Genomic DNA, 26,064 nt, shown 5'->3' with positions numbered 1-26,064 from the left:
TAAATTATAAATTGTACAACAAAATTTTGAACTATCCTCATCATTTGATTGCTCACCGATTAGAATAAAATAATGGCACGAACACAATTTGTTCATTTATTATCAAATTACTCCTACTAGGTCTCTTATCACTTGATTCGATTTAATTCGTTTTTTTAATATCTGACAAAAGTCAGTTGAGTCAAAGCGACAAGGTGATGCTATTTTGAAGGTTACAGGTTTCATAAATTAATCATGAAATTGTAGTTTACAAGTAACGTATAAAGCTTTAAAGTCAATACGAATCTCTTTCAAATGAATAATTTATTTAAGAATAATTAACCAAAATACCTAAAACTTACTATAATTTCGTTTTAAATGAATAAATAACTTGAGAAATAATATAAATCAACGAAACACACAAAAAAATAAAACAGGGAGTATGAATGGACGAATCAGTCACCTGAGTCTTCTGAAATCCCATGACGATATCTGTGATCTCTTTCATGGAGAGGCAGGCGGCATTTGATCCGTTGGTTGACATTGCACCGTTGCACCGACACTTGCCTAGTAAGAAAAATGAGTCCGTATTTTTACCGAGAAGCTTGTAAAAATTAATAATTAGTTAAAAAAATATTTAAGCATTTATACCAATAAGTTACTAAATCTTGCAGTACATCTACTAATAAGATAGTAAATTACTAAACAGCTAGAAAGATATTGCAGTATTTTTATTGGTAAGTTAGTAAATTGCTAAATAGTAAAGAACATAACAGCACTTTTTAAAAAATATGTAAATATAATTGCATTCAAGCGATGTGATGGTGTAATGACTAAGGTACCCGCCTTATTGTTCACCCATCCCGATTAGGAATTTTATGACCGAACAAAAATTTCACATGAACGTGATAGGTATGCGACATATTTAACCGCATTTTTGAAGCAATGAAACATCGTCGTCACGCACTCGTTTCAGCTAGTATAGTATAGTATAGTACTTAGCGATAGAAACATTATTATTTATGTGTTATCTGTGCGTGTGTGTGTGTGTGTGTGTGTGTTTCTTCTTTTTGTGTGTGTATATATATATATATGTGTGTGTGTGTGTGTGGGCGTGTGTGTGTGTGTGTGTGTGTGTGTGTGTGTGTGTGTGTGTGTGTGTGTGTGTGTGTGTGTGATAGTGTGATACACAAACTGACCGTTGCATCTAGGATTAGTACCATGTATTTATAAAAATATTTTCAAACAATATATATAACGTACAAAAATATGCGAAAAATTAAAAACAACAACTCACTTCTTTAATAGTTCAGATCAGAAATGTTTCACGAAAATAAATATAATATCAGAAATATTATTCTTTGAAGAGTAAAATTATTCACCAAGATGAATATAGATAGGTAGATGTTTTTGAATTGTCTTCACCAGACGATAACGTTTCGTGTGTAACTCGTTCGCATCGGATCTCTCGCTTATATAGGTGGGTAAGACGTGCGATACATAACACGCGCACAACCTTGTTGAATACCAAGTACCATACATCAAATTAATTACTACATTATATGTACTATACACTGTAAACTAGTTACTATTCAATAAATACATTACACTATATACTAATTATTGCATTATACGTACCAATTAAAATACCTATAATACTAACAATATAACACTAAATATGATATCCAGACTATCGTCATATCGTGTTTGAGTTTCTATATAAAGTTATATATTATAGATACGCGTATAGTTATAATAGTAGCATAATAGGCATACTACGGATAAAGAAATATCGAGTAAATTTCTAATTGTTGAATTGTTATTGGTTTGAATTGTTCAGATTTTATGTCGAGGACTGAACTAATTAAATGTGAATCAATTTGAATGAGAGTTGTCAATCAAACAGCTTGCCATTTACATTAAAATGTTCACCGGACCATAGATTAAATTTCGGCGCCGTTTGAACTCTTTGAAGTTCCAAACGGCAAATTGCTGCCTAAACTACAGTCTTGTTTGGTGCTTGAGATTGCGAGCACCAGTAAATATTTATTGAAATGCTTCGGTCTGAAGGCCTGCCTGCCTGCCCGTTTGCCGCTCATATTGCCTCTCTGATAATATACCTGCTTATTTGTGAATATTGAGCGTGTTGATGCTAATAAGAAAGATGATCAGATAATTATTGAAGTGACACCAAATTTTTGTGTTCTTGTTTCAGCTCTTGTGTGCGATTTTGTGTTAAACGTTCTCAAACCGTCAGCGTACATATCTGCATGTTTGTCTACGTCTATTTATGAACTTGCTTATAAATATTTGCAACGTGTGTATTTTAAGGTACGGCCATTTATTTCTCCAGTGATTTATTGATGGGTTTAGGTGATTGTTTTGAGAGAACGCAGTTGCTGATGCTAACATCATTCCGGAGATACTTTAGTTTTTATCTCGCATAACTTCGTGCAGAGAGAATATATCTTGAGAAATGGATTTGTATCAATGCAATGCACGGACATCTCTAATATTTTTCATCTTTGCTTCATTTTACTTTCCTTTTTTTAGCTAAACTGGTTCTTAAAAAGTTATTTTTTACCCTCATTTTAGTTCGATACTTTTTCGTTTTGTGCACATTCAGTTGGGTTTGTACGAACATGCATGCTGTTTTTCATCTGTATGTTTTTCGGGTAGTGCAATGTTTGAGGAAAGTTTTTTAAAAATTTAAAATGAACACATTAAAGTAATGAAATTTGGGTTGAGACTAAAAATGCTGAAGTATGTGTGAATGTGTGTATATTTTTGCTGTATTTGTACTTATACAACAGTATATCATTCATATATTCGTTTTCAAATATAGCAACACAAAATATTTCTATTATACCCAGACACATACACGAACAGACAAACACAAACAGCTAGTTACTTGACAATATAATTGTGTTTATTCATTCCGTTCTTATGAAGAAAACACAAAAAATATAAGCAGAACATACATCAAAATAAAAAAGATTATGTTTTCATATTTTTTTAAGTTTTCATATTCAGCTCTGCTCAGGTCAAATTGATGCTTGTGCATATGAATTATTGAATAAGAGTGTAAATAATGAAATGATGTCTACGTGTTAGTTGTGAGTGTTGATTTGAAGATACACCGTTAAGTGCTTTAATAACATTTATGAAGTTAAACATTAAGTTGTTCAAATGATTTCGTTGGCTGAAGAAAGCAGCTGATAACTGAGAAGTGATGAATGTTGTTTTGGAGTCATTGAAAGTTTTAAAAATTGCCGAAATTTCATGCAAGCTAATACGAAAGTAAAAAAAAAATGTTTAAAAATATTTGCAGTAATGAGGTGAGAAAAAAAATGTACTAAGAAAATGCTGAAATGAGATATTTTAAAGTACGAAAAAATATAAAAATATCAAAAAACATTGAAAAACTTCAAAAACATCTGAAAGAAGTGGAGAATATTAGCAACAAAAAATAAATTAAAAGAACATTAACAGACGCTAATGACAAAAATACAAATTTTTGACTTTACACCAAGCAGCGTAGAGTACACGCAACAATATCTTTGCCTTCTCTTTCGCAAACTTCTTCAACCTCATTGTGCTCGCTTTTTTTGACCCAGATAAACAAAACGAATAAACAAACAAATGAACGAACTTCATCATACAAAGTCACAACAACAACAAAGGCTCCGTAAAAATTCGGCAACTTCGCAACTCACCCAGTTCCCCCAACGACCTACCTGCTACCGATCATCAGCTCATCTGGCCAGATGTAAGCACGCTCAAATCGTCGTGCAACTTTCAAACTTACAGCTTTTCATTTGCTGGCATATTAAACTCAAAGTCATTCACGTACGAGCACGCAAATGAGTGATTTGGAGATGTACGAATGAAAGCATGCACGCTTTTTGTTTTAACACGGACACCATCTCAATTTCGTAGGTTGGCGAAGAGTCAATTTTATATTCTTGAATGTTGTTTTAAAGCGGAAACTTTTAAATTTTTTTTAAATATATAAATACTTTGAAAAAATTTTTCTGAAAACTAATCATTTTGCAGATTCCCATCACTCGTCAAGAGATTTTTTAAAAATTTGTCTTATTGACCGGTTTAAATGAACTTCATCTGACTTTAGACTGATCAATTTCATATTTATGCATTATTAGAGGGTCGATCTCAAATACTTCCACGCATATAAATATAGATGGAAATGTGAAGAATAAAAAATGAGGTTAATAAGACGAGTGATGATGTTGCAACTGACTACTGCAATTATTTTGAAGTTATGTATCTACGCTGATCTAAATCATCGTAACCAAACATTAGAAACTGCGCAGTGTTTGTTAGAAACTATTTTTTATAAATAATCTGCATTATTCCCTTTCTCTTAATTTTACCTTTCACCAGTTACATATTGTTGTCTTCATTGCTATTGGTCTGGTAGTTTGGAAACTCTTTTGCAGTTAGCACATTTTTGATGTTTCCCAAAAAAATTGATCGATGCATTGGTAATTGGTGTGACGATAATAAATTGTTTCAGCGATTGCGTTTGTGGGCCACGCTTATAATATGTAATGTATTATATTATATGTTATGTAACTCTCAACAGATAACACCACTGGATTCCTATCTAATTTCTGGTTTGTTGTTGGTTCGCTCCGTTCATTGTTCGCCAAATATAACAAATGTCAATGACATTGGTAGCTATTAAACATATTATTTTGTTTACGTTATTTAATAAAATAATTGAACCAAACAGTTGAGGATGAATTACGTTTAGTATTGCAAAAACATTATGGATGTCAAAATACACATTAAGGTAACATTACAACAGATACCTCATACTACTACTACTACTACTACTACTACTACTACTACTACTACTACTACTACTACTACTACTACTACTACTACTACTACTACTGCTGCTACTACTATTATTATTATTACTACTACCGTAGATGTTACTACTACAACTACCGCAGCAGCAGCTGCTGCTGCTATTACTACTAATAGTAATAATTTCAATTTCAAGAAATATTTTTTGGAATTCCAAAACCCTGGATTCTATTCAGCTTAGCATTGATTCAAAAGTATAAGCAGATATTAATAATAATTAAATATTTTTAAAAAATTCCCAACAAAATTAACAGCTGTAAAATTTTTTGTAGAAATTTAACACTTCGATTTTACTTTAGATATAGTGCATGAGTCTTAAAAAAATTTATTTTTAAATAAAAAATTTTTATTGGAAGTGAATCTGTGCCAAGAGTGTTATCCTTTTTTGTAAACGTTTCTTGAATTGAGTATTTGGACCTCCTCTCTCTCTCTCTCTCTTCTTCTCTCTCTTTCCCTCCCTCTCTCTCTCTCTCTCTCTCTCTCTCTCTCTCTCTCTCTCTCTCTCTTGGCATTATGTTTAAAAAAATTTGCGCTGAGTTAAAAAAAAGGCAAAAACGGCTCTGGATTGAATCAATGTTGAATAAAATTTTTTGAAAATTTGAAGGTCGATTTAGAAACCATTATCGATGATACACATACACGCACACAGACATACAAACACACGCACAGACAAACAAATACACATTAACGTACGTAGCAACTGAACATTTACTCTCTAAACGTAGGTGGGTAGGTAGGTATGGTGAATAAAACAACTTGCGATTACAAATAGGGCTATTAATTTACTATAACTTAATCTAGACATTATCAATCTGTTATCATTTTATAACTGGATCCTGTTGCCACTAGCACATGGTTATCTAGGAACTTCCTCCATCTCTTTAAATGGACCAAATGATGTTCATTGAAACGAAACATAACATCAGCTAGTAAGTTTTTTTGGTGAAATTTTACAAAAATTGTTAAATTAATATTTTTTAGTTTAATTTGTAAGCCTGTCTTTTGCCTCACACTCTGCCTTATCTATCGATTGATTGATAATTTTTGTCTTTGTAGAGCACACATTATGTTGGAATGTTAGCTATTTGTGTTGTAGGGCGTCATATGAACAACCGAATTTTAAAATAATTTAAGCAGACACCATTTAAAAATTCCACCCAAAAATATTTTCATAAATCGTCAATACTTGGTCACTGAATAGGACTGGTTAAGGTGGCATGGTGCTGTTTCCGTGACTGGATTCGAATACGACTGAAAGATCCCCGCCAATCACATGCTTCGTATGTCATGCGTCGTTTTGCACTTATTAACAAGCGCTGTTTGTAAGCTGTTCGGTCCTTTGAACCTAAAAAAGAGTGTAAAAGGCATCTAACTTTTAAAATTTTTAACCGTTTAAATCATCCAAAAAGGTTATGAAATTTAAGATTTGATTAAGAGGAATGTAGGATTTGTGTTGTTAACGTTTGTATCTTTAACTTCATTGAATAACTACAACAACATGGATGAGCATCTTGCTTGAAGGCGTTTGAGATAGATATCAAAATTTAGTAACTTTATTTAATTTAAGCCTAATATGTGCGCGCGCGTGTGCATATAAAATTTCTAAATAGAGCAAGGAAAAAAGTCTGTACATGTTTGAATCTCATTGGTTGACACCGTTCCAATTAAAATCAGGTTAGAAAAACGTGTGATTATATTGAAATGAATCTTTTTTAAGCTGCGAAAAGCAAAACTGCGTGTAGAAAATAAACTGTTCTCTGAAAGTTAGTAGACATTGTTGTGGTGCTGTTATTTGATTGGTGATTAGTTACACATCCTAATTACTTCAACTTTATTGAGTCCGGATTTTATATGGTTGCTCTGACTGACTGACTTCAAATGCAAACGAAACTCCCGCCTATGACATGCAATGTGTGTGATACGTAGTTTGTGTGTGTTTGTGTGTGTGTGTATGCGCGCGTGCGTGTGTAGTGTGTGTGTGGTGTGTTAATGAAACATTTAAGAATTAACTAAGGAAGAATAAGTTACGTATTTTATATGTGAACATTATTATATGTGCAATTGGCATTTCATTTTAATAAACTATTGTTATGTGGAAAATTGTGAAAACATCTAAAAAAATAACAAATAAATTATATGTTTGCGCGTGCGTGCGTGTGTTCGTGTGTGCGTGCGTGCGTATATATGTACTCTACACGCACATAAACAATATGCTACGAGCTACTAATGAAAGTTAGATACGGGTTAATGGAAAAACGTAAAAATTTCAGAAAATAAAAATACTCAACTAGATGTGTTTCTTCAACGTTTTCTTCTTTCCATTCATCCATCCATCCATCCATCCATCTATCCAACCATCCACTCCTTTATCCATCCATTCATTCGGTCTTTCTTTTTTTTATTTACTCATTCATTCATCTCTTCGTCCATCCATCTATCTACCTATCTCTTCAGTCTACAAAAAATGGGTCATATAAAAATATGTCGTAGATGCATCAGAAACGCATTGCCCTTGTTATGTTACCATAACTCGATCAGCTGTTGGTGTTGTCATGTTTGTGCTGTGATTACTTATTTTATTAGCTTTTACAATAAAATTGTTATCTTAATCATTCGCTGCGTATTTTTTTTATTGTGCTATAAAAATTAATACTTCTTTTCATTGATTTGTATTATAGTACTTTATAACACCACTACTAAATAACAACAAAGGCCGCTACTACTGCTTCTACTACTACTACTACTACTGCTGCTGCTGATGCTATTGTCATTACTACTGCTACCACTACTACTACTACTACTACTACTACTACTACTACTACTATTACTACTACTACTACTACTACTGCTACAACAACTACTACTGCTGCTGCTGCTACTACTACTACTAATAGTAATGGTAATAAAATTATGATAGCAACAACGATAAAAATGTTGACTACAACTAATAAAACTATAAAGACAGTCTGCCTATCTTAGTAAGCGAAACTGTTTCATTGATCGGGTGATTAATGATTGAGTTCACGAAGGCGACATTTAAAGGTGCACCTATGAAGAGAGGGGGCTTCAGGGCTTAATTTTTGAATAATACTATTCACAACTTAAATAATTTAATATAATTGATACATAATAAATTACATTTTATAATATGTGAGGTGGGCTGTTAGAAACCTAAATCCTTTTGGCAACTCCCTATAAATATTATCAAACAAATCAAGTGCTACTATAGATGTGTTTCTAAACAATAACACAGATGTAAGTACATAAATTAATTACCTTCAGAAATATACGAACAACTAATAAAACTATAAAGACAGTCTGCCTATCTTAGTAAGCGAAACTGTTTCATTGATCGGGTGATTAATGATTGAGTTCACGAAGGCGACATTTAAAGGTGCACCTATGAAGAGAGGGGGCTTCAGGGCTTAATTTTTGAATAATACTATTCACAACTTAAATAATTTAATATAATTGATACATAATAAATTACATTTTATAATATGTGAGGTGGGCTGTTAGAAACCTAAATCCTTTTGGCAACTCCCTATAAATATTATCAAACAAATCAAGTGCTACTATAGATGTGTTTCTAAACAATAACACAGATGTAAGTACATAAATTAATTACCTTCAGAAATATACGAACAAAAATAAGAAAAAAAATGCTTCAAGAATGTTCATACATTTATGTTTGCTAAAATATGCACATAAATAAATGAATATATGAATAAATATAATTATATATATATACATATATATATATATATATATCAACGCATACACATATACAATGATACATACACGTACTCATATACCAATACACACGCATACATTCGCCAAAACAAACACACATCACACATATACAAAATTAAACATACGTAGACATACAAAAAAACTCTACTTATACACATACAAATAATTACAAATACATTAAGCGTATATAGAGGCTGAATATGCACAGGTATATACAAACATATACAATACATATATACATACATATACAGAAAAACACGTACACATTCATATGCAAATACACACACACACATACATACATATTAAGATTCACACACACACACACACATGCATAAAGATACACATACAAACACATACAAGCAAAAAGTTATATACACTGACATGTGGATCGATCGGAAAGGTTTGCAAGCAATTTCATCCAAGGTTAGGAGAAAAGGATTTGCTAATGAGGGTAATTTTTGAATGGTAACGTTGTATACTCGCTAAGCAAAAAACAACGATAATCATCAATTTTTTTTCCATAAAAAGTATAATAAAATAAAATTTTTATAAACGCATGTTCACTAAAAATTATTTGATTTTTGTCTAGTATAAGTTACAAATTTCTAAATCACTCTCCCATTGGCTGGCTAATTTTAGATAGATTGGTATTTTTTAATTTTAATGATTTTTGGTTATTTTTGGTTATTTTTTGCAATTTTTTTTTATTTTTTCTTGTTTTTGTGATCTATTTAGGAATTTTTTCTTCTCGACACAATTTCAGAAAAGAAACCTAACCAACTAGGTAGTTTCTAAACTGCAACAAGGTTAAATAAAATACATTTTAAAACAAAATAAAATTAATAAAAATATAGATAAAAATATAATAAATTAAATAAAAATAATAAAACTGTATTATTTTTATTGGTATTAAATAAATATTCATCCTTTGATTCACACGTCAAGTTTTTACATTTCAATAGCTTTCGATCTGGCGGCATTTTGACGAACCAAACACAGGAAGTGTTAATTGTAGCCAGCAGTTTCAAACTAAATAAATAGTAAAAATTACAATAAAGACAATAATATTTACAACAACAACAACAGTAGTAATAATAAGAATAATGATCACGGTATAATAATTACCTCAATAATAATTGTAGTTGCATTACTAGTTTTAACTACTACTACTAAATATACACAACACCTAAAACCACAGCAATGTATGTATGTGTAATATATTGTCCTTGGATTTTTAATAAAAAAAAGACTTCGTCATAAGCAGCAGCAGTAATCCGCACTCACATTAACAGCAATAATTGCACAAAAACACGAAAAATTTGGATAAAAAATATTTTCATACTATATAGCACTTAAATTTTTAAACTTGCAAGCAAACAAGAGTATGTATGTGTATACATATACAATATATACTATGTATAGGTGTATACAATGTATAGATATATACAATGTATAGATATATACAATGTATAGATATATACATTTTATACATGCATATACAAAATGTGTATTTATGTATTTGAATTTTTGTCAATTTTTTGGGAAAACATTACAGATGACATTGACACAGTTAATATTTATATTCTTCTAAAAATAAGATTATTTGTCTCTTAAACTACAGTCTTGATGTAATGTACTCTAAAAATATCTAACAAACAATTAAAAATAATTTATATTGGCCAGTTTAGGCCGTTTAACAGTAGTAGAATATATGAATATATGCGTGCACGAATGAGATCATTTGAAAATATGATGGTCCGTGGGATGGTGTACTGGTTAAGTCGCCTGTTCTATCCCGCTGTTTCACGTAGCAATGACTACATACGATCGTTGTGATGCGTGAATATATGCGTAACGCAAGAAAATTCCTGGTCTATCATATCGAATGTGTATGATACACGGATATACCCGGATACACGCGAGGATATATGATGATGTACTCGCATGTGCACACGTAATACGTTTGTGTTGTTGATGAATGCTTCTAAAAATTAACTAGAAAAAGATGATTAACAATAACCATGGTTAAGGTTATATAAATGCAGAGATACAAGCTGGAAATAACATGCCAATGTATACATATAAGCACCCTTGAAAATAAATAAATTAATTAATAATTATATCCAAATTTGTTTAATTATATCTGAAAATTTTTGACATATTAACAAACGAAACGACAAGCCATATGGTAGGATTGAAACATTTGGAAGAATTTTTATAATTTTTATTAGGCTAACAAAACAAATTAGCGATAATTTAAAATGGATCACAACAGCCAGTGGCTTACAGCACTGACACTATCCTTTAAAATAAGTTAAATAATGATTTATAATACCTAAGATATGCTAAGAATTTTATGAGCTAGTTTATTTAGCTTAACATAGTTTGTGAGAACACAATCATAAAAATATTTGGGTTAGTGAATTTAGCGAATGACTGAAATCTAATATTCAGTAGCGGCCTTTTGAAATATTTTGAAGCAAGGTGACAAGAACGACGATTAAAGTAATTCAAAAATAAATTTACACCTTAAATGGATAATTAATATCTTTAAATTTTGTGCTCTCTTCTCTCCTTCTTTTCTTCTGCAAGTAAAACTTCAACCAAGAGATAGATTAACAAAAAATAGCACTTCATTTAGAGTTATATAATAAAATTTATTGACGAAATAACAAAGATAAAGATAATTTTGTAAATTATTTCCGTAATTTGTAAAAATTCGTGAAATTTCATTATTTGTTTTATTAAAGTTTATTTTACAAAAATTTTCATCATTCAGATCGCTTGCGAGATGTTTTTCGTCAGAAACTTCTTCATTCACACGCCGGAACTTCTAAGGCAGTTTCTTCAACAACATGACGTCCTTGAATTTGGAGTCAGGGATCGAAGCCGAGTGAGTTGTTTCGAATCCGTATTTCGTGAAAAATTGTTGGTATTCTGCGAGGGTTCGTTCCCTTCCATCTGATGTCAGCAACATTCCCAGATCCATGATGAGTGTCGTCAGAGGGCCGTCTTTCTCCTGGTTCAAAAACTTCTCCATCACCATCAAACTGCCGCCTGTTAAGGATAAACAATTTTAAAATTATCATTTTTTAATTTGTTTTTTGTAAAATGATTCTATATTTTAAACTCAATGGAGTTAGAACAAGCTGTAGTCTGTAGTTATTTGTCGTAGCTTCATTTTTCACTCCGTTATCATCTTCATCATCTTCTCATCATCTTCATAATCATCTTCGTCATCAAAAAGTTAGCCACTACCTGGATTGATAGCCTGGTGAACTCTCGTAATTAACTTATTGAGGCTTTCCTCGTTCCAGTCATGCAACACATTGTCCATGATGTACAGGTCGGCTGGACGCAGTGTGTCAATGAAGAAATCAACTGAGTGAATTGTGATAATGGTAATTAGGTTTATGATGAACATGACGAAGATGAATATGATGATGAAAATGATGAAGAAGATGATTAAAAGGATGATGATAATGATGATTAATGATGATGAAAATAACTATGAAAATAATGATGAAAGGCGAAGATGATGATAACAATGATGACTAAAGATGAAAAAGATGATGGTTAAAAAGGATGGTGAAAGACGAAGACAATGATGATAAAAATTATAATAAAAAATAAAAAGGATAATGCCAAAAAGACGAAAACAACAGACCTGATTCAAAATATAAATTTGCTGGCAGATCCGCGGGCAGAAAATGACTGGTAAATTTGATGACGCTTGGTAGATCAGATACTGTGACATTCATCTTTGGGTACTTCTTCGCCAGCAAATATCCAAACGAACCCGGACCTCCTGCCAATTTCAGTGAATCATAAGAATCAGTAGAGTATACATTTCAATTTCAAACCCAAACGAAATTATAATCTAATAATTATATAAGCAAATAAGTGAAACAAGTTCGAAAAGAAATCAAAAATTAACCTCCGATATCATGAGCAGTTTTGAATTGCGAAAGGTCAAGAGCATTCAAAACGTGGGGTCCATCGGAGTTCGAGAACATGTGCATAGTAGCCAGGAATTGCTTCGTTTTCTCGTCACTGGTGTAAAATCCTCCATCTAATTTAGTTAGTATATTTAATATAAAATATTTTTTTAATTATTATATCACTTCATTTCTAATTTCAATACAAATATATTTCTTTTGTGGACAAGTTATGGTGTTTTTGAATCGGTGTTTCAAATTAGCGTTAATGAAACATACTTTCAAATTGACTTATTTTTTGCTACCAAAGTAAAAAGAAATCACCATATACAATTATAATGATATAATTTATGTTAATTTATGCAAATACATGCAAATTTACGATAATTTATGATAAATAGCTGACATACCGAAAGTTCCAGCTGTAAGCTGTTTCTTCCCTGGCGCAATGATAAAATGGTTTAATAATTGGTTAGTTGGTTGATTAAAATTGAAAAATTGTTTGAAAAAATGGAGAAATTGTTTAAAAGTCCCTAAAAATGGTCGTAACCTTCTTTGACACCCTGTGAAAGCTTCCCATAGATATTGTAAAGATCGCCGATTTTTGTTACGAGAGGTTTGAGTGAGAATCTGCTGGTAATGAGAAGATACTGCTTGGCCGAGTTTCCAATGGTATAAACGGCTAAGTTTGTGAGTAATTGTTTTTAATTTTTTAATTGTAATTGCTTTAAATTTAAATTGATGTCATGAAGTTTGATGATTAATAATAACAGTAACTAACGCGACTAACAACAACCACAAGAACATATTCCTAACCTACGTTATTAGAATCAACTGATTTAATTACAAGTCTGATAGCAGTCAGAGCATTGAGGAGACGTTCGGTAGCGTCGGCGTTCAGCGATAGTTTGGTGGCCAGCGTCATGGCTGCAGTCGGTTCTGTCGCGATGCCCAACTCCTCAAAGATTCCCAGACTACTTGCAGAGTATATTAACTGGAGTAAAAAGTAGTGGCAATGTTTTATGTATTGTAATGTAATGTAATGTAATAATTACGACGTGAAAGCCAAGATGAGAGTAGTAATGTAAAAGTATTATTTGTGATCAATAGCGGTTGTAAATGAAAAATGATTGAATAAAATGTTTTAGAATCAGCAGGATCATATGTACTTGCGTTTTCTGGAAGCCCACCAACATGTCTCTGACCTGTTGCATTGATAAGTCTGTAGGCATTTGCACCTGCTATTAAAATTACGTCATTTAGAAAGTCATTTCATTTCGTTGCATTGTAAAAAATAAGATGTAAAAAGATAAGTTATCTAGAGTTTAGTGTTCTTAAAAGATTTAGAAGCTCAGATTTTAATTCCAGACAATACAATCAATAACAATTGTATTTGAAAACATTTGATATAACTCATTAAGATAATCATAAATTACCCAAAACTACACATTATTCTTGATGAAGCCTAACTTCAATCATAAATCCATGAAGCGCTTTTAGATTTATTGATGAGAAAATTTAAAAATAAAACATACTAAAACACTTATTATTGAATAAATAATTAAAAGTATTTTTGTAAACTTAATTGAAATTTCAGCAACCTGTTTCCGGGCATATGCAACCGATCCTGAGACTTTGAAAACGAAAGCTACCACTAGGACAATCAACATTCCTTCAAAGTTCATCTGCCTGCAGGTAACCATTTCGTCAACTTTGGTCGAATCTGAGATGCGAGCGAACTCTATGTTGCAATATTAATGTTATAAATATATTATTTTAATGTCATGTATAATAATAACAAATGTTTTTAATAATAAAATTAAGGATCTCTATATGCACAGTTAACGCTAGCTAACACTCACCGAATCTTTAGAAAATTTTCAGTAATAAACTGACGTTGCTGAATGGTGTCTTGTCAATTTATAGCTATTCTCTCGTTATATTAATCCTATATAAGACTACAGAAACTATTTAAGTTCAATAATAATCCTTCAATTTATTTTGAACTAATTATTGCTCATTTAAACAGAACCATTATTTGTCACCATCAGAGCCGCTTAAACTATTTTTTATCCTCTTTTTTGTTGCCATTGCTGTTTAAAAATACTAATTACATAGACAAGACGCGTTAAGTTTGTCGTTTTTTCCTTATAATTGGACTTTCTTAGTGCAATTTTAACTTAACTAGGCCCCATTTTAGTTGTAAGTTTTGTTGGTTGAATTGGGATTTCATTTTCTTACATATTTCTAATTTTTACTTTAAAAAATTGCGCGTAAATCTATCAGAAGATTATTGTATATAACGTCTATTCATTAAATGTTGATGTTCCTGGTGCACGTATTTTGCTTGGTTTAGCTACTTTACTACGATGAGTTTGCACTGTTATTGATGAGGGTTACGTAACTACCATAATCCGACTAATCGTCCTCTATAGCTAAAATTTGTTAAGTGGAGCAGGGTGGGAATTAAATTGAATGTTAAATGATAAAATATTCGTTTAAAAATGATTGATAATCGAATTAAAACCGGACTCTAGTTAATACGTGATGGTTTCTACTTGAGTTTCCTATTCTTATATGTGAAATTTCAGTACTTAATTTCGAACAGAAGAAACATTCGGACAATAAATTTAAATAATTATTTTATTATAAAAATTGTTTAAAAATAATTTTCCTCAACTGATGACTGTTAATAAATTGTCGTTTTTTAAATGAAACCATTGATGACTTTGTAGTAGCAGTCTGTTTTTCTGTGGTTCGATATATGTATGTAACTTGACGAATTTTTTGGTATTGAAACACTATTTCAAATACTACTTAGTATACTATTGTATTTTTTAAATGGTATACTCATTATGTAACCAGTTTTTTTGGTTGATTCTGTGCTAGTTTACTTTATTTAATTTTTCTAGAGTTACCAAACAAAAACAAAGGTTACTTAAATTTGGAAAAAATTATTTTCAACCCGATGCACCTGATAAAAATTTTCAGACGTCAATTCAATGAAAAGTAGTGCCGTGTAAAAAGTAATGCCATGTACGAGTTTCATTGGCGTGGATCAAGTTAAACTAATTATAATAATTTTCAAAGATAATTGGAATATAATTAACGACGATGATGTCATTTCTGTTTCGTTATCGTCGTTTTTATGTAGAAGATTGATGTATTGCGGGCTGAGTTATGTAATAATACTAAGTACTAGTACTCAACTTTGAGTCGTACATGATGACAATATGTGGGCCAGTGCAAGCTAATTGACAGATTTAAAAAAAATTTTTTAAATCACCATGTTTTTAGCGGTATGTGGTGGTTTTTTCTATAGCGGTTTTTTCATTATCATTATTTCTCATCACCATCATTATCGTTATCACCATCATCATCATTCTTTATAACCACCATCATTCTTAATAAAATCGTTACAATGCATGATGTAAGATTATATCTAGAAAAAAAAAGCTTACCAAAAAAACAGTTAAACCATTTCAAATTTACAGACTATATGCTTTTAAATATGGACATTTCAAACATTTATTGATTCATACATAACTCAATTAAGTAGCTTTTCTATACATATATAATTAAGTTTGACATGTGCTATTTGTATTTAAATTAATGATAATATAAAGTTATACGTATATAATGATATAATATATCAAAGAAACAAACAAATTTTTATTAAAATAACTTTTTATTAAATCTATCAAGATTCCAGTAACTGCAAATCAGTCATACTTTACACGTTACACATTACAAAACATTGTAAAGATATGTTACTGAAAAATAATTTCATCAATCATTACAACGTTCCAGATAAAAGTTCCAAAGTTTATTGTTGATACGTGAACTTGACTTGGTATTATATTATATTATATAATATTACATTATATATATATTATACATTAATGCATATATATATATATGTTTAATTATTTACATATTAAATAAAATAAGACTTACACCTAGACAGACATACTATACTACAAGCACACACACAGAAGAAAGTGAAAGAAAGTGAAAGAGAGAGAGAGGAGAGAAAGAGAGGAGAGAGAGAGAGAGGGAGAGAGAGAGGGAGAGAGAGAGGGAGAGAGAGAGAGAGGGAGAGAGAGGAGAGAGAGAATAACAAACGCATCCAACAAGATCTGTGTCGTTGGTCATTAATAATACGGGCGTCTTGGATTATTCTGGAGGAAAAAAAATTAAGAATTTTATAATTTAATAAGACGTCCGTTTCAATATGAAATTTGTGACATACCACAAATACAATACTACCGCATCAAAATATCAACACTATCATAGAAACATAAAAAAACCTTTATGTAAATTTCGACATACAAATAAAAAAAATTTATACGCCAGTGTTGAAAAAAAAGTATAAAAAAAAATAGCAACTTCAAAAATTGACAACACCAACACAAAATCTAAGAATAAAAAAAAACAACAACAGTGGCAAAAAATCTTACCAGGGGATTAGGCCTGAATCGATAAGCCAGCATCATCCTCTTGCGGTAGGCATCGAATTCGTCATCATCCCTTGTCAGTTCCGAGGGTTTGTCACCTCCGAGACCGCCTCCATCCAGCGATGTTGTACCTCTGTTATTATGAAAGTAAGTCTGGTCAGCTCGTCGTTCGGTCAGTCGTTTTATAAGTGGGTGGCCGCTCGTATTTTTATTAAGAGATTTTTTTATTGTGTTTGCTTTGATTCAATTTATAGTAGGCTTATTTATGTATTTGAATCTTGATCAAACATATTGTGTAGAAAAATGATTGTATAATCTAAATTTCTTCTATCTCATCTGGCAGGTGATAATGTATCATGAAACATTATCCATACAAGAGAAATGAAAAGTGTAAAATCAACACGTTAAACAGAATAAAAAAGTATTATTATTTAAAAACATTTCACACCACAAATTAAACGAGACGTAAGCCCTTCAACTAACTTGTTGACTGGATTTTTGATACCCTGGCCATCAGATCCCAGCCCTTCACCCTCTTTCCACCCCATTTTCTGCAGCATCTGGAAGCCGACATTCTCACATGTGATCTTGAACTGCTTGTAGTCAGAGTGATCAGGCTCTCTTCCTTCTTTCAATGCCTGCGTTTGTAGTGTAGATATGTGTGTGTGTGTTTGTACATGTCAGTGTATTTGTATGTTCGTGCGAATATGTACGTATGCAATTATGTGTACATGCGAGTATGCGTATAAGCAAGAATTAACTATGTGTATGGAAGATTTTTTTGACATAAAATCAACTTCATTTCGATATTTATATAAGAAGATAATTTTCCACATCCATTCAAATCCAGAATAATATCACAAAAAATAGTTTGTTACTCATTGGAGACATTCAACACTCAAGAATATAAATACTATATCTCAAAACTAACAGCGTAAGTCTCCATGAACTTGGCCAGCTCATCTGGTGGCAAGAAATCTCCAAGATGATGTTTGCCCTTCGCCATCTCTGTCAACTTTTCTGCCCATTCTGTTTGTGGTAAATGACGAAGTAGGAAAAAATTATTCGCGATAATTATAGAAAATGTAAATATAAAAATAGAAACAATAAGATAGAAAATGGAACCTTTGGTAGCCTCCATCTCAAAGTTTCTCTTTTTGTGTTCCCACGTTCCTCCTTCGACATCCTCATCCGAATCATATTCATACTTGGGCTTGATGTTCAGACCTGCCTCCAATGCTTTAGCCTGCATCTCCATGGCGCGTCGTTTCGCAAGTACGTACTCGTACATGGCGTTCATCTGGGGTAGGAAAATTTGTATTCGGTGAATAAATATTTTAATAAAATAATTTTAATAAAATCAGCCAATAATAAAACTAGTAAGGATATCGTAAGAATATAAGGATATAGTAAGAAATCCTAAATAATAAAAATTAATGAGATATAGAAACGGAACGGACGCCAGACCTCTTGCTGTTCCCTGATTTGTTTCTTCTGGTCGAGTGATAGCTGACCACCCCCGGTCATCTTCCGTGCGAATGCCTCTGAATTCATCTGGGAGAGTGGAGTCAGGTTCACTGTGACGTCTGTGTGTGTTGTTGTTGTTGGATGTTGGTTTATTCCAGGTTTTAAAATTTTCATTTGAATAATTTTAAGAGAAAATTCAAATTTTTTTTTGCAAATTTTATTTTTTTCTCCAGTGTTAAGAGAGTTAGCCTAATAAATCAACTAACTTGTATCTCCAATCTTTACAAAACTGACATCTGTTAATGAAAAAAATGAGTTTCAATCTAGCTTCAGCTCCAAAAAAAATTCAATTTAATAAAAACGAATAATTTTTTTCAAAAAATAAATAAAAACATACACACCATAAATTTTATTAAAAAATCACCCAATAAACAAGATAACAATAAATGAAAAAAACTATACATACTGTTGATAGCTGGATTTTGCCTAATCATGGCTTCTCTCAGTGCAATCTCATCATCAACTGTGCAAAAAAAATTTTGAGAAAAAAAGTTACACACAAAAAAAAACAATAATTTCTTTGATGTCGAACATCTATCCAGTAGAGACTACTCTGTCTGTTTCTAATTATAACTCTTGGCAACCATTAAAATGAAAAGACTTCTATTTTAAAAAGAATTGATCATAAACTTTAAAATTTAAAAACTTAATTAGTCAGAAAAAGAGAAGAAAAAGAAGCATTATTTAGAAACTGCAATTGCCAGAATATAAATTAAACTTTCTAATCAACATTTTTCACTTAAATGAATAACAACAACAGTATGCATTAAATTAAGAAGGTCACAATCACAATTTTTATTTTTTCACTCACTTATCCAGTTGTTATATGTTCTTACTCACTTGTTTAGTCATCGGTATCAACACAATCATCATCATCACCAAAATCATCATCATCATCATAGCTACTTACCAGGAACATCATCATCACCGGAGGCCTGGACTGCAGCAGCGCTTTCCAGCATGGCGGGAAACTTGACTCGGACTGGGGTCATTTTTTCTTCGTAGTATTTGTTGGCCGGTGATCCAAAGTCATAGAGGAATCTGAGATGGATGGATGGATGAATGGATAGATAGATAAAGGAATGAATGGAAGATAATAAACAATGCAGCAACCAAATACTGTGTTTTTCAAAATATTAAAACATTATATACAGTTCTTTAACAAATTTTAGCATTATGAACAAATATTTCTATTTACCTGAACATAGGATTATTTTTGTTGTTTTTGATGGCAACTTGTTCTAACTTTGGTCCCGACTGATTGACACAGGCAACAAACTGATCAATCTTTTCTTTGATTGCTGGGGTCAAGTCTCCTCCAGCTGCTGCTGCTGCACTCTCATTGGCTGTAGAAACTAGAAGCCAACCAATCAGCAACTCGCTCTAAAAAGGGGGTCCTACAGAGAGACCTCCCCATCTCAAATTAATGAAGTAACTAATGCTCACACACACTTTTACTTGCTTGTTTCTCCTTTTGCACATTCACACTATCCATGCACTCCAAAAATTGAAAAAATATTTTATAACGAAACCTAAACAAATTTGATCCAGTACAAAATGTCAGGCCTAGGCAAAAAAATTAGAAAAAGAAGATTTCAACCAAACTGAATGGAACAGGCAGACTGCTTTATAGCATTCAATATAAATTAACAATAGAAAATCAAGAGCTTTATGAGCAACCACCAAGGGGTAGACATTTTTACAGACAAGATGACTTACATGTTGTCAGAGTATGTGAAATAGGTTTCTCAGTTGGGTAGAATATATAAAAAGGCACATAAGAATTAATTATTTAAAAAAATATTTTGAATGGCTCTCACAGAAAAAATATTTTTTAATTCAATTTGAATAAATCTGTACGAGATCATGAATAACTGAAAAAAATATTCAATAATGCTAACAGTGAAGTGCATGCAAGCTCAAAACAAAATATTGATCTTCACAAAATAAACTACAAATTTAAAGATCAAGTAAAGAACTTTGAAAACAATTTTCAGATAGATTTAATACCTTGAGGTTCGGGTTTTGGATACAGTTTTGAACTCTTCCTCATATCTCTCCTCCTACCATCGCCTCTGTCATCATCTTCATCACTACTGGATGCACCATCATCAAATGGTCTGCCGGATGAGGTTCTATACTTTGCCGAACTGTGTAACATGCAATCATTTGGTATACATTATGTTGACATATATGGACAAGTGATGTTTTGAAACACACACTTATAATGTAAATTCATCTGGCTAACTGATCAAAGTTTAATTAAATTATATTAAATGGTGATGGTATTGAAAACAAAGAAAATAGATAACAATTAGTTTATACAGGAAAAAGTTCCAAAAATGAAATATTTAAACAAAATACCGTCTGTTGTCTAATTGGTTAGCTTCATGTTGTTGGTAGAGTGATGGGGGAGGTACTGCCTGGAACCCTTCCTGCCTCATCTTCTTCTCAACAGGAGGGTGATTCGGACTTCTCCCAGAAAAATGATCTTGGTCCATCTTGTTTGATGTGTCCATGTTAACTGCATGCTCTTTTGCTTCACTCTCACATATTCCATAATTGAAACTGAATGCTCTGTAGTCGACGTCATGGTGCGAGTTGACGGGCGTCACTGCCGGTGGAGGTAGTGATGTTGGAGGCACGCACATGTCTGCGTTGTTTCTAAGTTCAAAATCTCCCATAGCCACTTCATTTGGACTTGTTTTCAACTTTTCATCAGTTTCCAAATCTTCAAGAGGGTCGTACTTTTCTTGCAACTCCTCAGGGGGTATGGGATTTCCATAATCATCCAACTCATACCTAGGCGATGCTCTACTGTGTTCTTGTTCTTCTTCATGGCTGCTTTCATGACATCTATCAACATTTGACTCTACTGCATTCATATCCATTTCTTGGCTAAATGACCTGCTCAGTATATCTTGATTCAATGGCATGCTTTGCACATTTTGATTGAAGGGTATGATTTGAGCTTCCTGACTGAAAGGCATGTTTTGTACTGCATGTCCGAAGGGCATGTTTGCTCCAGCACCTGGCACATCACTATTCAATTGAACATGTTCTTCAGGAAGATTTTGAGATGGAGGTGGTGGAGGTGGTGGTGGTCTCATTGGAAATCTGTTGAATCCTTCTGACATAGGTGGCATCATATGGGGAGGCATTGGCGATCCATATGGTCCAGGAACAAAAGATTGGTAAGGAAAGTTTTGAGACATTGCGCCAGCAAATCTATGGGATTCATCAAAAAATGGAGGCCTAGGAAACCTCTGTGCATCCACTGGTAGCCAAGGTGCTGGAGGCCTGCCTTGGAAAGCATTAAAATTAGGTGGCATGTTATGATTAGATGGCATGTTGGGATTAGGAGGCATGTTGGGATTAGGTGGTCCCATGAATCTTGGAGGGCCATGAAATCGGTTGAAATCGAGAGGAGGCCTATGAAACATTTGTGGGTTGTTGTAATCTGGATTGACTGGCTGTAACTGAGGTGGATGGGTCTGTGGATTTGGAAAAAATGGAGTATTACTCTCAGTAGGGGGCTGTTTGTTAGTATGATCTGCAGTGGATTCTACAACTTGTTGAACTGATGCTGCACTATCACTGGATGATGAAACAGTTTCACCTGCCTGAGTACTTTCTTCGCCGTCTGGTGTCTCTTTGATTTTCTCTTCTTCTTCTTTTTTCTTATCTAAAATTTTTCAAATATGAATAAAACATGAAATGAAAGAACAACAATAAAATGGATCTTACTTTTTAAATCTTCCTGCATTTTCTTGAACTTTTCCATGAAACTTCCATCATTTGCAAACAGATCGGCTGATGCTGTTTGAGAATGGGAAAACTCAGGAAGCGAACTTTTTGCTGTGAATCCAAACCTTTTCATATTCCTGTTTGGTGTTTCATAACATCGACTTATTTACATATCATGTGTTAATTTAATAAATAATAAAAATTTTAATTTAAATTAACTAGTTGGCACTATCTTTTACTTTTCAACATTTTCACTTCTTTGAGAAACTTAAGCTCAGAAATAGTTTTAAAATTAAAAGCTTATGTAAAAAAGTAGGTTGAAGTAATATAAATTTTAAGAATAATTTTGGTATACTAATTTAACACAGAAAAAATTTACTTTAGCGACTGGTTTGCATTCATGTTGGCCTCTTCCAGTTTTTTTGATTCCTGTGCCTTTTTTTCATTCAGCTTCATTTCAATTTCTCTCTTTTTCAGCTCAATCAACTTCTCTTGGGCCGTCAACTCCTTGTTTCGTTCAGCCGGACTACTGAAACGCATCCCGAGTTTCGAACTAGTTGAAAATTTCCACACGGACATTTTTTTTAGATTACTAAGTGTCTAATTAGTACTTAAATTGATACGAATTTCATTAAAACTAAGAAATTAACGTCGTATAACTTAGCCAAAAAACAAAGAAGATTCAACTTTACACTAAAATATACAATTGAAGCAAAGATAGAATATAAACTAAAGAAAGACTAAATCTGTTTTAAAATGGTAAACATCGTAAAGAAGTAAAGAATATATACAGAGTGAACGTTTTATAGATATTTGAAAAAACATGATAACTGAGCGCAACAGTTTTATCATTAAGAAGAAAATTAACTCCATTATTAGCTTAATACTCTACATAGCTTCATATATAACAATAACGTGTTTAGTCTGTGCAAATGTATGGTTTCAAGTGTTCATGTTTATCTAAATAAAAATGTTCAATAAAATTGGATAAAATATCTCCACAAAATTTAAAACTGGAATTGCATATACTTTATACAATTTTCCATTGTACAATTCACTGCAGGCAAGAAGAGCAACGTTGACGTCACACGTCCATATCCTATTTTATACACGGAATCTCTAAAAAGGATGAGTAAATGTTTTCTGGTCAGTGTTAAGTTCAAGTACTATAGCTCAAATTTTTTAATTTTTATGAGGTTTATGCAACAAGCATAGAATATCTTTCAAGTTGATGGCCTAGGGGTTAAGGTCGCCTGGTTCTGTTTTGCAGTGCGTGCATTGACCGGGGTTCGAATAGGACGAAAGGATCTCCTCGTTTAGAAAGGATTACACTACGATGCTTGCTGGTTTCTCTGAACCTAAGAAAGAGTGTTAAAGACCATTAAACACTCTTCTTGATGAAGTTATGTTAAGTAAAATTGTAAAGTCGATGAAGTTATGTTAAGTAAAATTGTAAAGTGGATCTACAACTTTTAATCTAATTCACAAACGATCTGAGAAATTAACCTAACAAAATAGATCTAAAAGCGCCTGTTTGATTCGGAATGTAATCAATTAAACGTTACTTGTGACGTAATTTCTAATATAAAGTTCATTCCAGATAATTTATCTTACACAAAAGTCAGTTTGAGTTGAATTTCTTAACAATTTGGTCATTACATCAGTTCTGTTTTTGATCAACCTCAGCGTTGTTTGTTTGTTTTAAGTTCTCGATTAGAAAAAAAACACTTCAAGAGGTTTATTTTATTTATCTTTTAATGTAACATGAGAAATCAATTACATTAACAATGAATTAAGAGAAATAACAAAACTATTGTATAAACCTGAGTTTTAAATGTTCAACGATACAGATTCTAAACATAATACAATCGTTTAAACATTAAAATCAAGAACTTTATATAAGTGATATATATATATATATATATATATATATATATATATATTATAATTTAACAGAACGCAAACACATTTTAACGTCAAACCATATTAATAATAATATGAGATTAAAAGAATAATAATAGTAAGGAGAAGAAGAAGGAAGTAAGAATAATGATGACAATAATAATAACAATAATATTAATATCCGAAAAAACTCTTTTCATTTCAAGTAGTCTGATAAGAATTTTGTTAATGTGGTGAAGAAAAAATAGTTCATCGATTCGATTTTCGGTAATAAATAAATTAAAAATATTGAAATTAATAAATAAATAGAATTGCGGATAGCGAAGTTTCTCTCTAATCTAACAATTTAACAAAATTTTAACAAGGTTTTGAAATTAAAAAACAAAACAAAAAATAAGAAAGAAAGAAAGATCCGCGAAATATTGAATATTACAAATTGCTTGACAGGGTATAAAAAATATGAAAAAAAGAAAAAATTTCTCGGTTTTTGGGGTTTAGAACAGAATGAAAAGACAACTATAAATCTAAAAAATATTATTTAGAGGTACGTTTAAATCGTAACGGCATAAATAACTTTTTACATTATTCAAATATAAACAGAAAAATATTGAAAGAAATGAAGTGAACCAAATTTAAAATATACATCCCAAAATATCCAATGCTATGTAGTAGCATGAACCAGACTTGAATCATGATAACCCTTAAACCCATTATCTTTTGATATCGCAACTAATATCATTCAAACATTAAAACACAAACTCACACACACACATACACACAGAAACATGCAAACACACAAAGACAGACAGACACACACACACAGACACACACACGCACACGAACACACGACATAATGAAAAAATAACATTAACCATATGCATTGGATAGTCTTAGATAAAAATTTTCAATCAACAAAAAAAAAATTATTTTGCTTTATAAAAATAAAAAAAAACAATTTTTTATATACAATTTAAAGTTTTATTTTTGTATATATACAATTCGAAAATGATTTGATACAAGAAAAATCATAAATTCATTATCATTCAACATTTCAATTAGAGTCAGATGGATAGAGTAACAGTTGTTAATGAAATAAGTACAAACGGTTTTAAAAAGAAAAAAATTAATTGGTGACATTAAAAATTAAAACAATACAACAATAATATTAATCAATGTATTGTTTTGGAGTGCAAACAAAAATATGATGAAAAACTCAGCAAAAATGTTTTTGAAAAAAGTAAAAGTGTAACAATATAACGTGTAACAATATAACTCATTGAAAACTAAACAATTTCTTTTGTTCGGGTACATTTTTTTGTATGTATACGTCTGTCTGTCTGTCTGTATGTATACGTCTGACCGTCTGTCTGTATGTATGTATGTATGTATGCATGCATGCATGCATGCATGTATGTATGTATGTATGTATGTATGTATGTATGCATGTATGTATGTATGTATGTATGTATGTATGTATGTATGTATGTATGTATGTATGTATGTATGTATGTATGTATGTATGTAGTATTTAAGTATGTATATCTTTACTTGTGATTGTACTGTACAAGCTAACGTGTACGAATTGTGTGCACAGGATATGTGTACATAATCATACGTCACGTAAATAATTGTACATAATTGTACACATCGTTTGATCATTTGAATATTCATCAATCGTGGATCCGTCATTATATTGGTGTTATATCGATACTCATATCGGTACATATATCGGTATATATATCGGTATATATATATATATATATGTATATATATGTATAGACATATGATACCTATATTTATCAACTAATTAATTAATTAGTCAATTAATTAACTAATTACAAATTATTATTCGCTACGAGTAAATG

The 26,064-nt window shown here is 31.6% G+C and overlaps 2 protein-coding genes across 2 annotated transcripts; both read right to left on the bottom strand.

Moving 5' to 3' along the window:
- Positions 1 to 11,461: 11,461 nt before the first annotated feature.
- HELRODRAFT_175003 (hypothetical protein) lies at positions 11,462 to 14,269 on the bottom strand (the record flags this gene model as incomplete). Its single annotated transcript, XM_009022432.1, has 9 exons — positions 11,462 to 11,685; positions 11,887 to 12,009; positions 12,296 to 12,436; positions 12,566 to 12,700; positions 12,977 to 13,006; positions 13,117 to 13,248; positions 13,383 to 13,560; positions 13,736 to 13,804; positions 14,168 to 14,269. The coding sequence occupies 9 exons, from the start codon at positions 14,267 to 14,269 to the stop codon at positions 11,462 to 11,464; spliced, it is 1,134 nt and encodes a 377-aa protein (XP_009020680.1).
- A 1,966-nt stretch (positions 14,270 to 16,235) lies between these two features.
- HELRODRAFT_192338 (hypothetical protein) lies at positions 16,236 to 22,996 on the bottom strand. Its single transcript, XM_009022431.1, has 14 exons — positions 22,677 to 22,996; positions 22,298 to 22,434; positions 20,915 to 22,235; positions 20,561 to 20,700; positions 19,749 to 19,905; positions 19,461 to 19,591; positions 18,957 to 19,013; positions 18,757 to 18,786; positions 18,491 to 18,609; positions 18,149 to 18,323; positions 17,955 to 18,052; positions 17,507 to 17,661; positions 17,027 to 17,156; positions 16,236 to 16,747 (listed from the first exon to the last, which is right to left on the bottom strand). The coding sequence occupies exons 1-14, from the start codon at positions 22,874 to 22,876 to the stop codon at positions 16,721 to 16,723; spliced, it is 2,877 nt and encodes a 958-aa protein (XP_009020679.1). The 5' UTR covers positions 22,877 to 22,996; the 3' UTR covers positions 16,236 to 16,720.
- Positions 22,997 to 26,064: the final 3,068 nt, after the last annotated feature.

The sequence above is a fragment of the Helobdella robusta genome (genome assembly GCF_000326865.2).
Source record: "Helobdella robusta unplaced genomic scaffold HELROscaffold_31, whole genome shotgun sequence".
Classification (NCBI taxonomy): domain Eukaryota; kingdom Metazoa; phylum Annelida; class Clitellata; order Rhynchobdellida; family Glossiphoniidae; genus Helobdella; species Helobdella robusta.
Note: the sequence above shows the minus strand (reverse complement) of the source record. Positions and strands in the feature narration are given on the sequence as shown.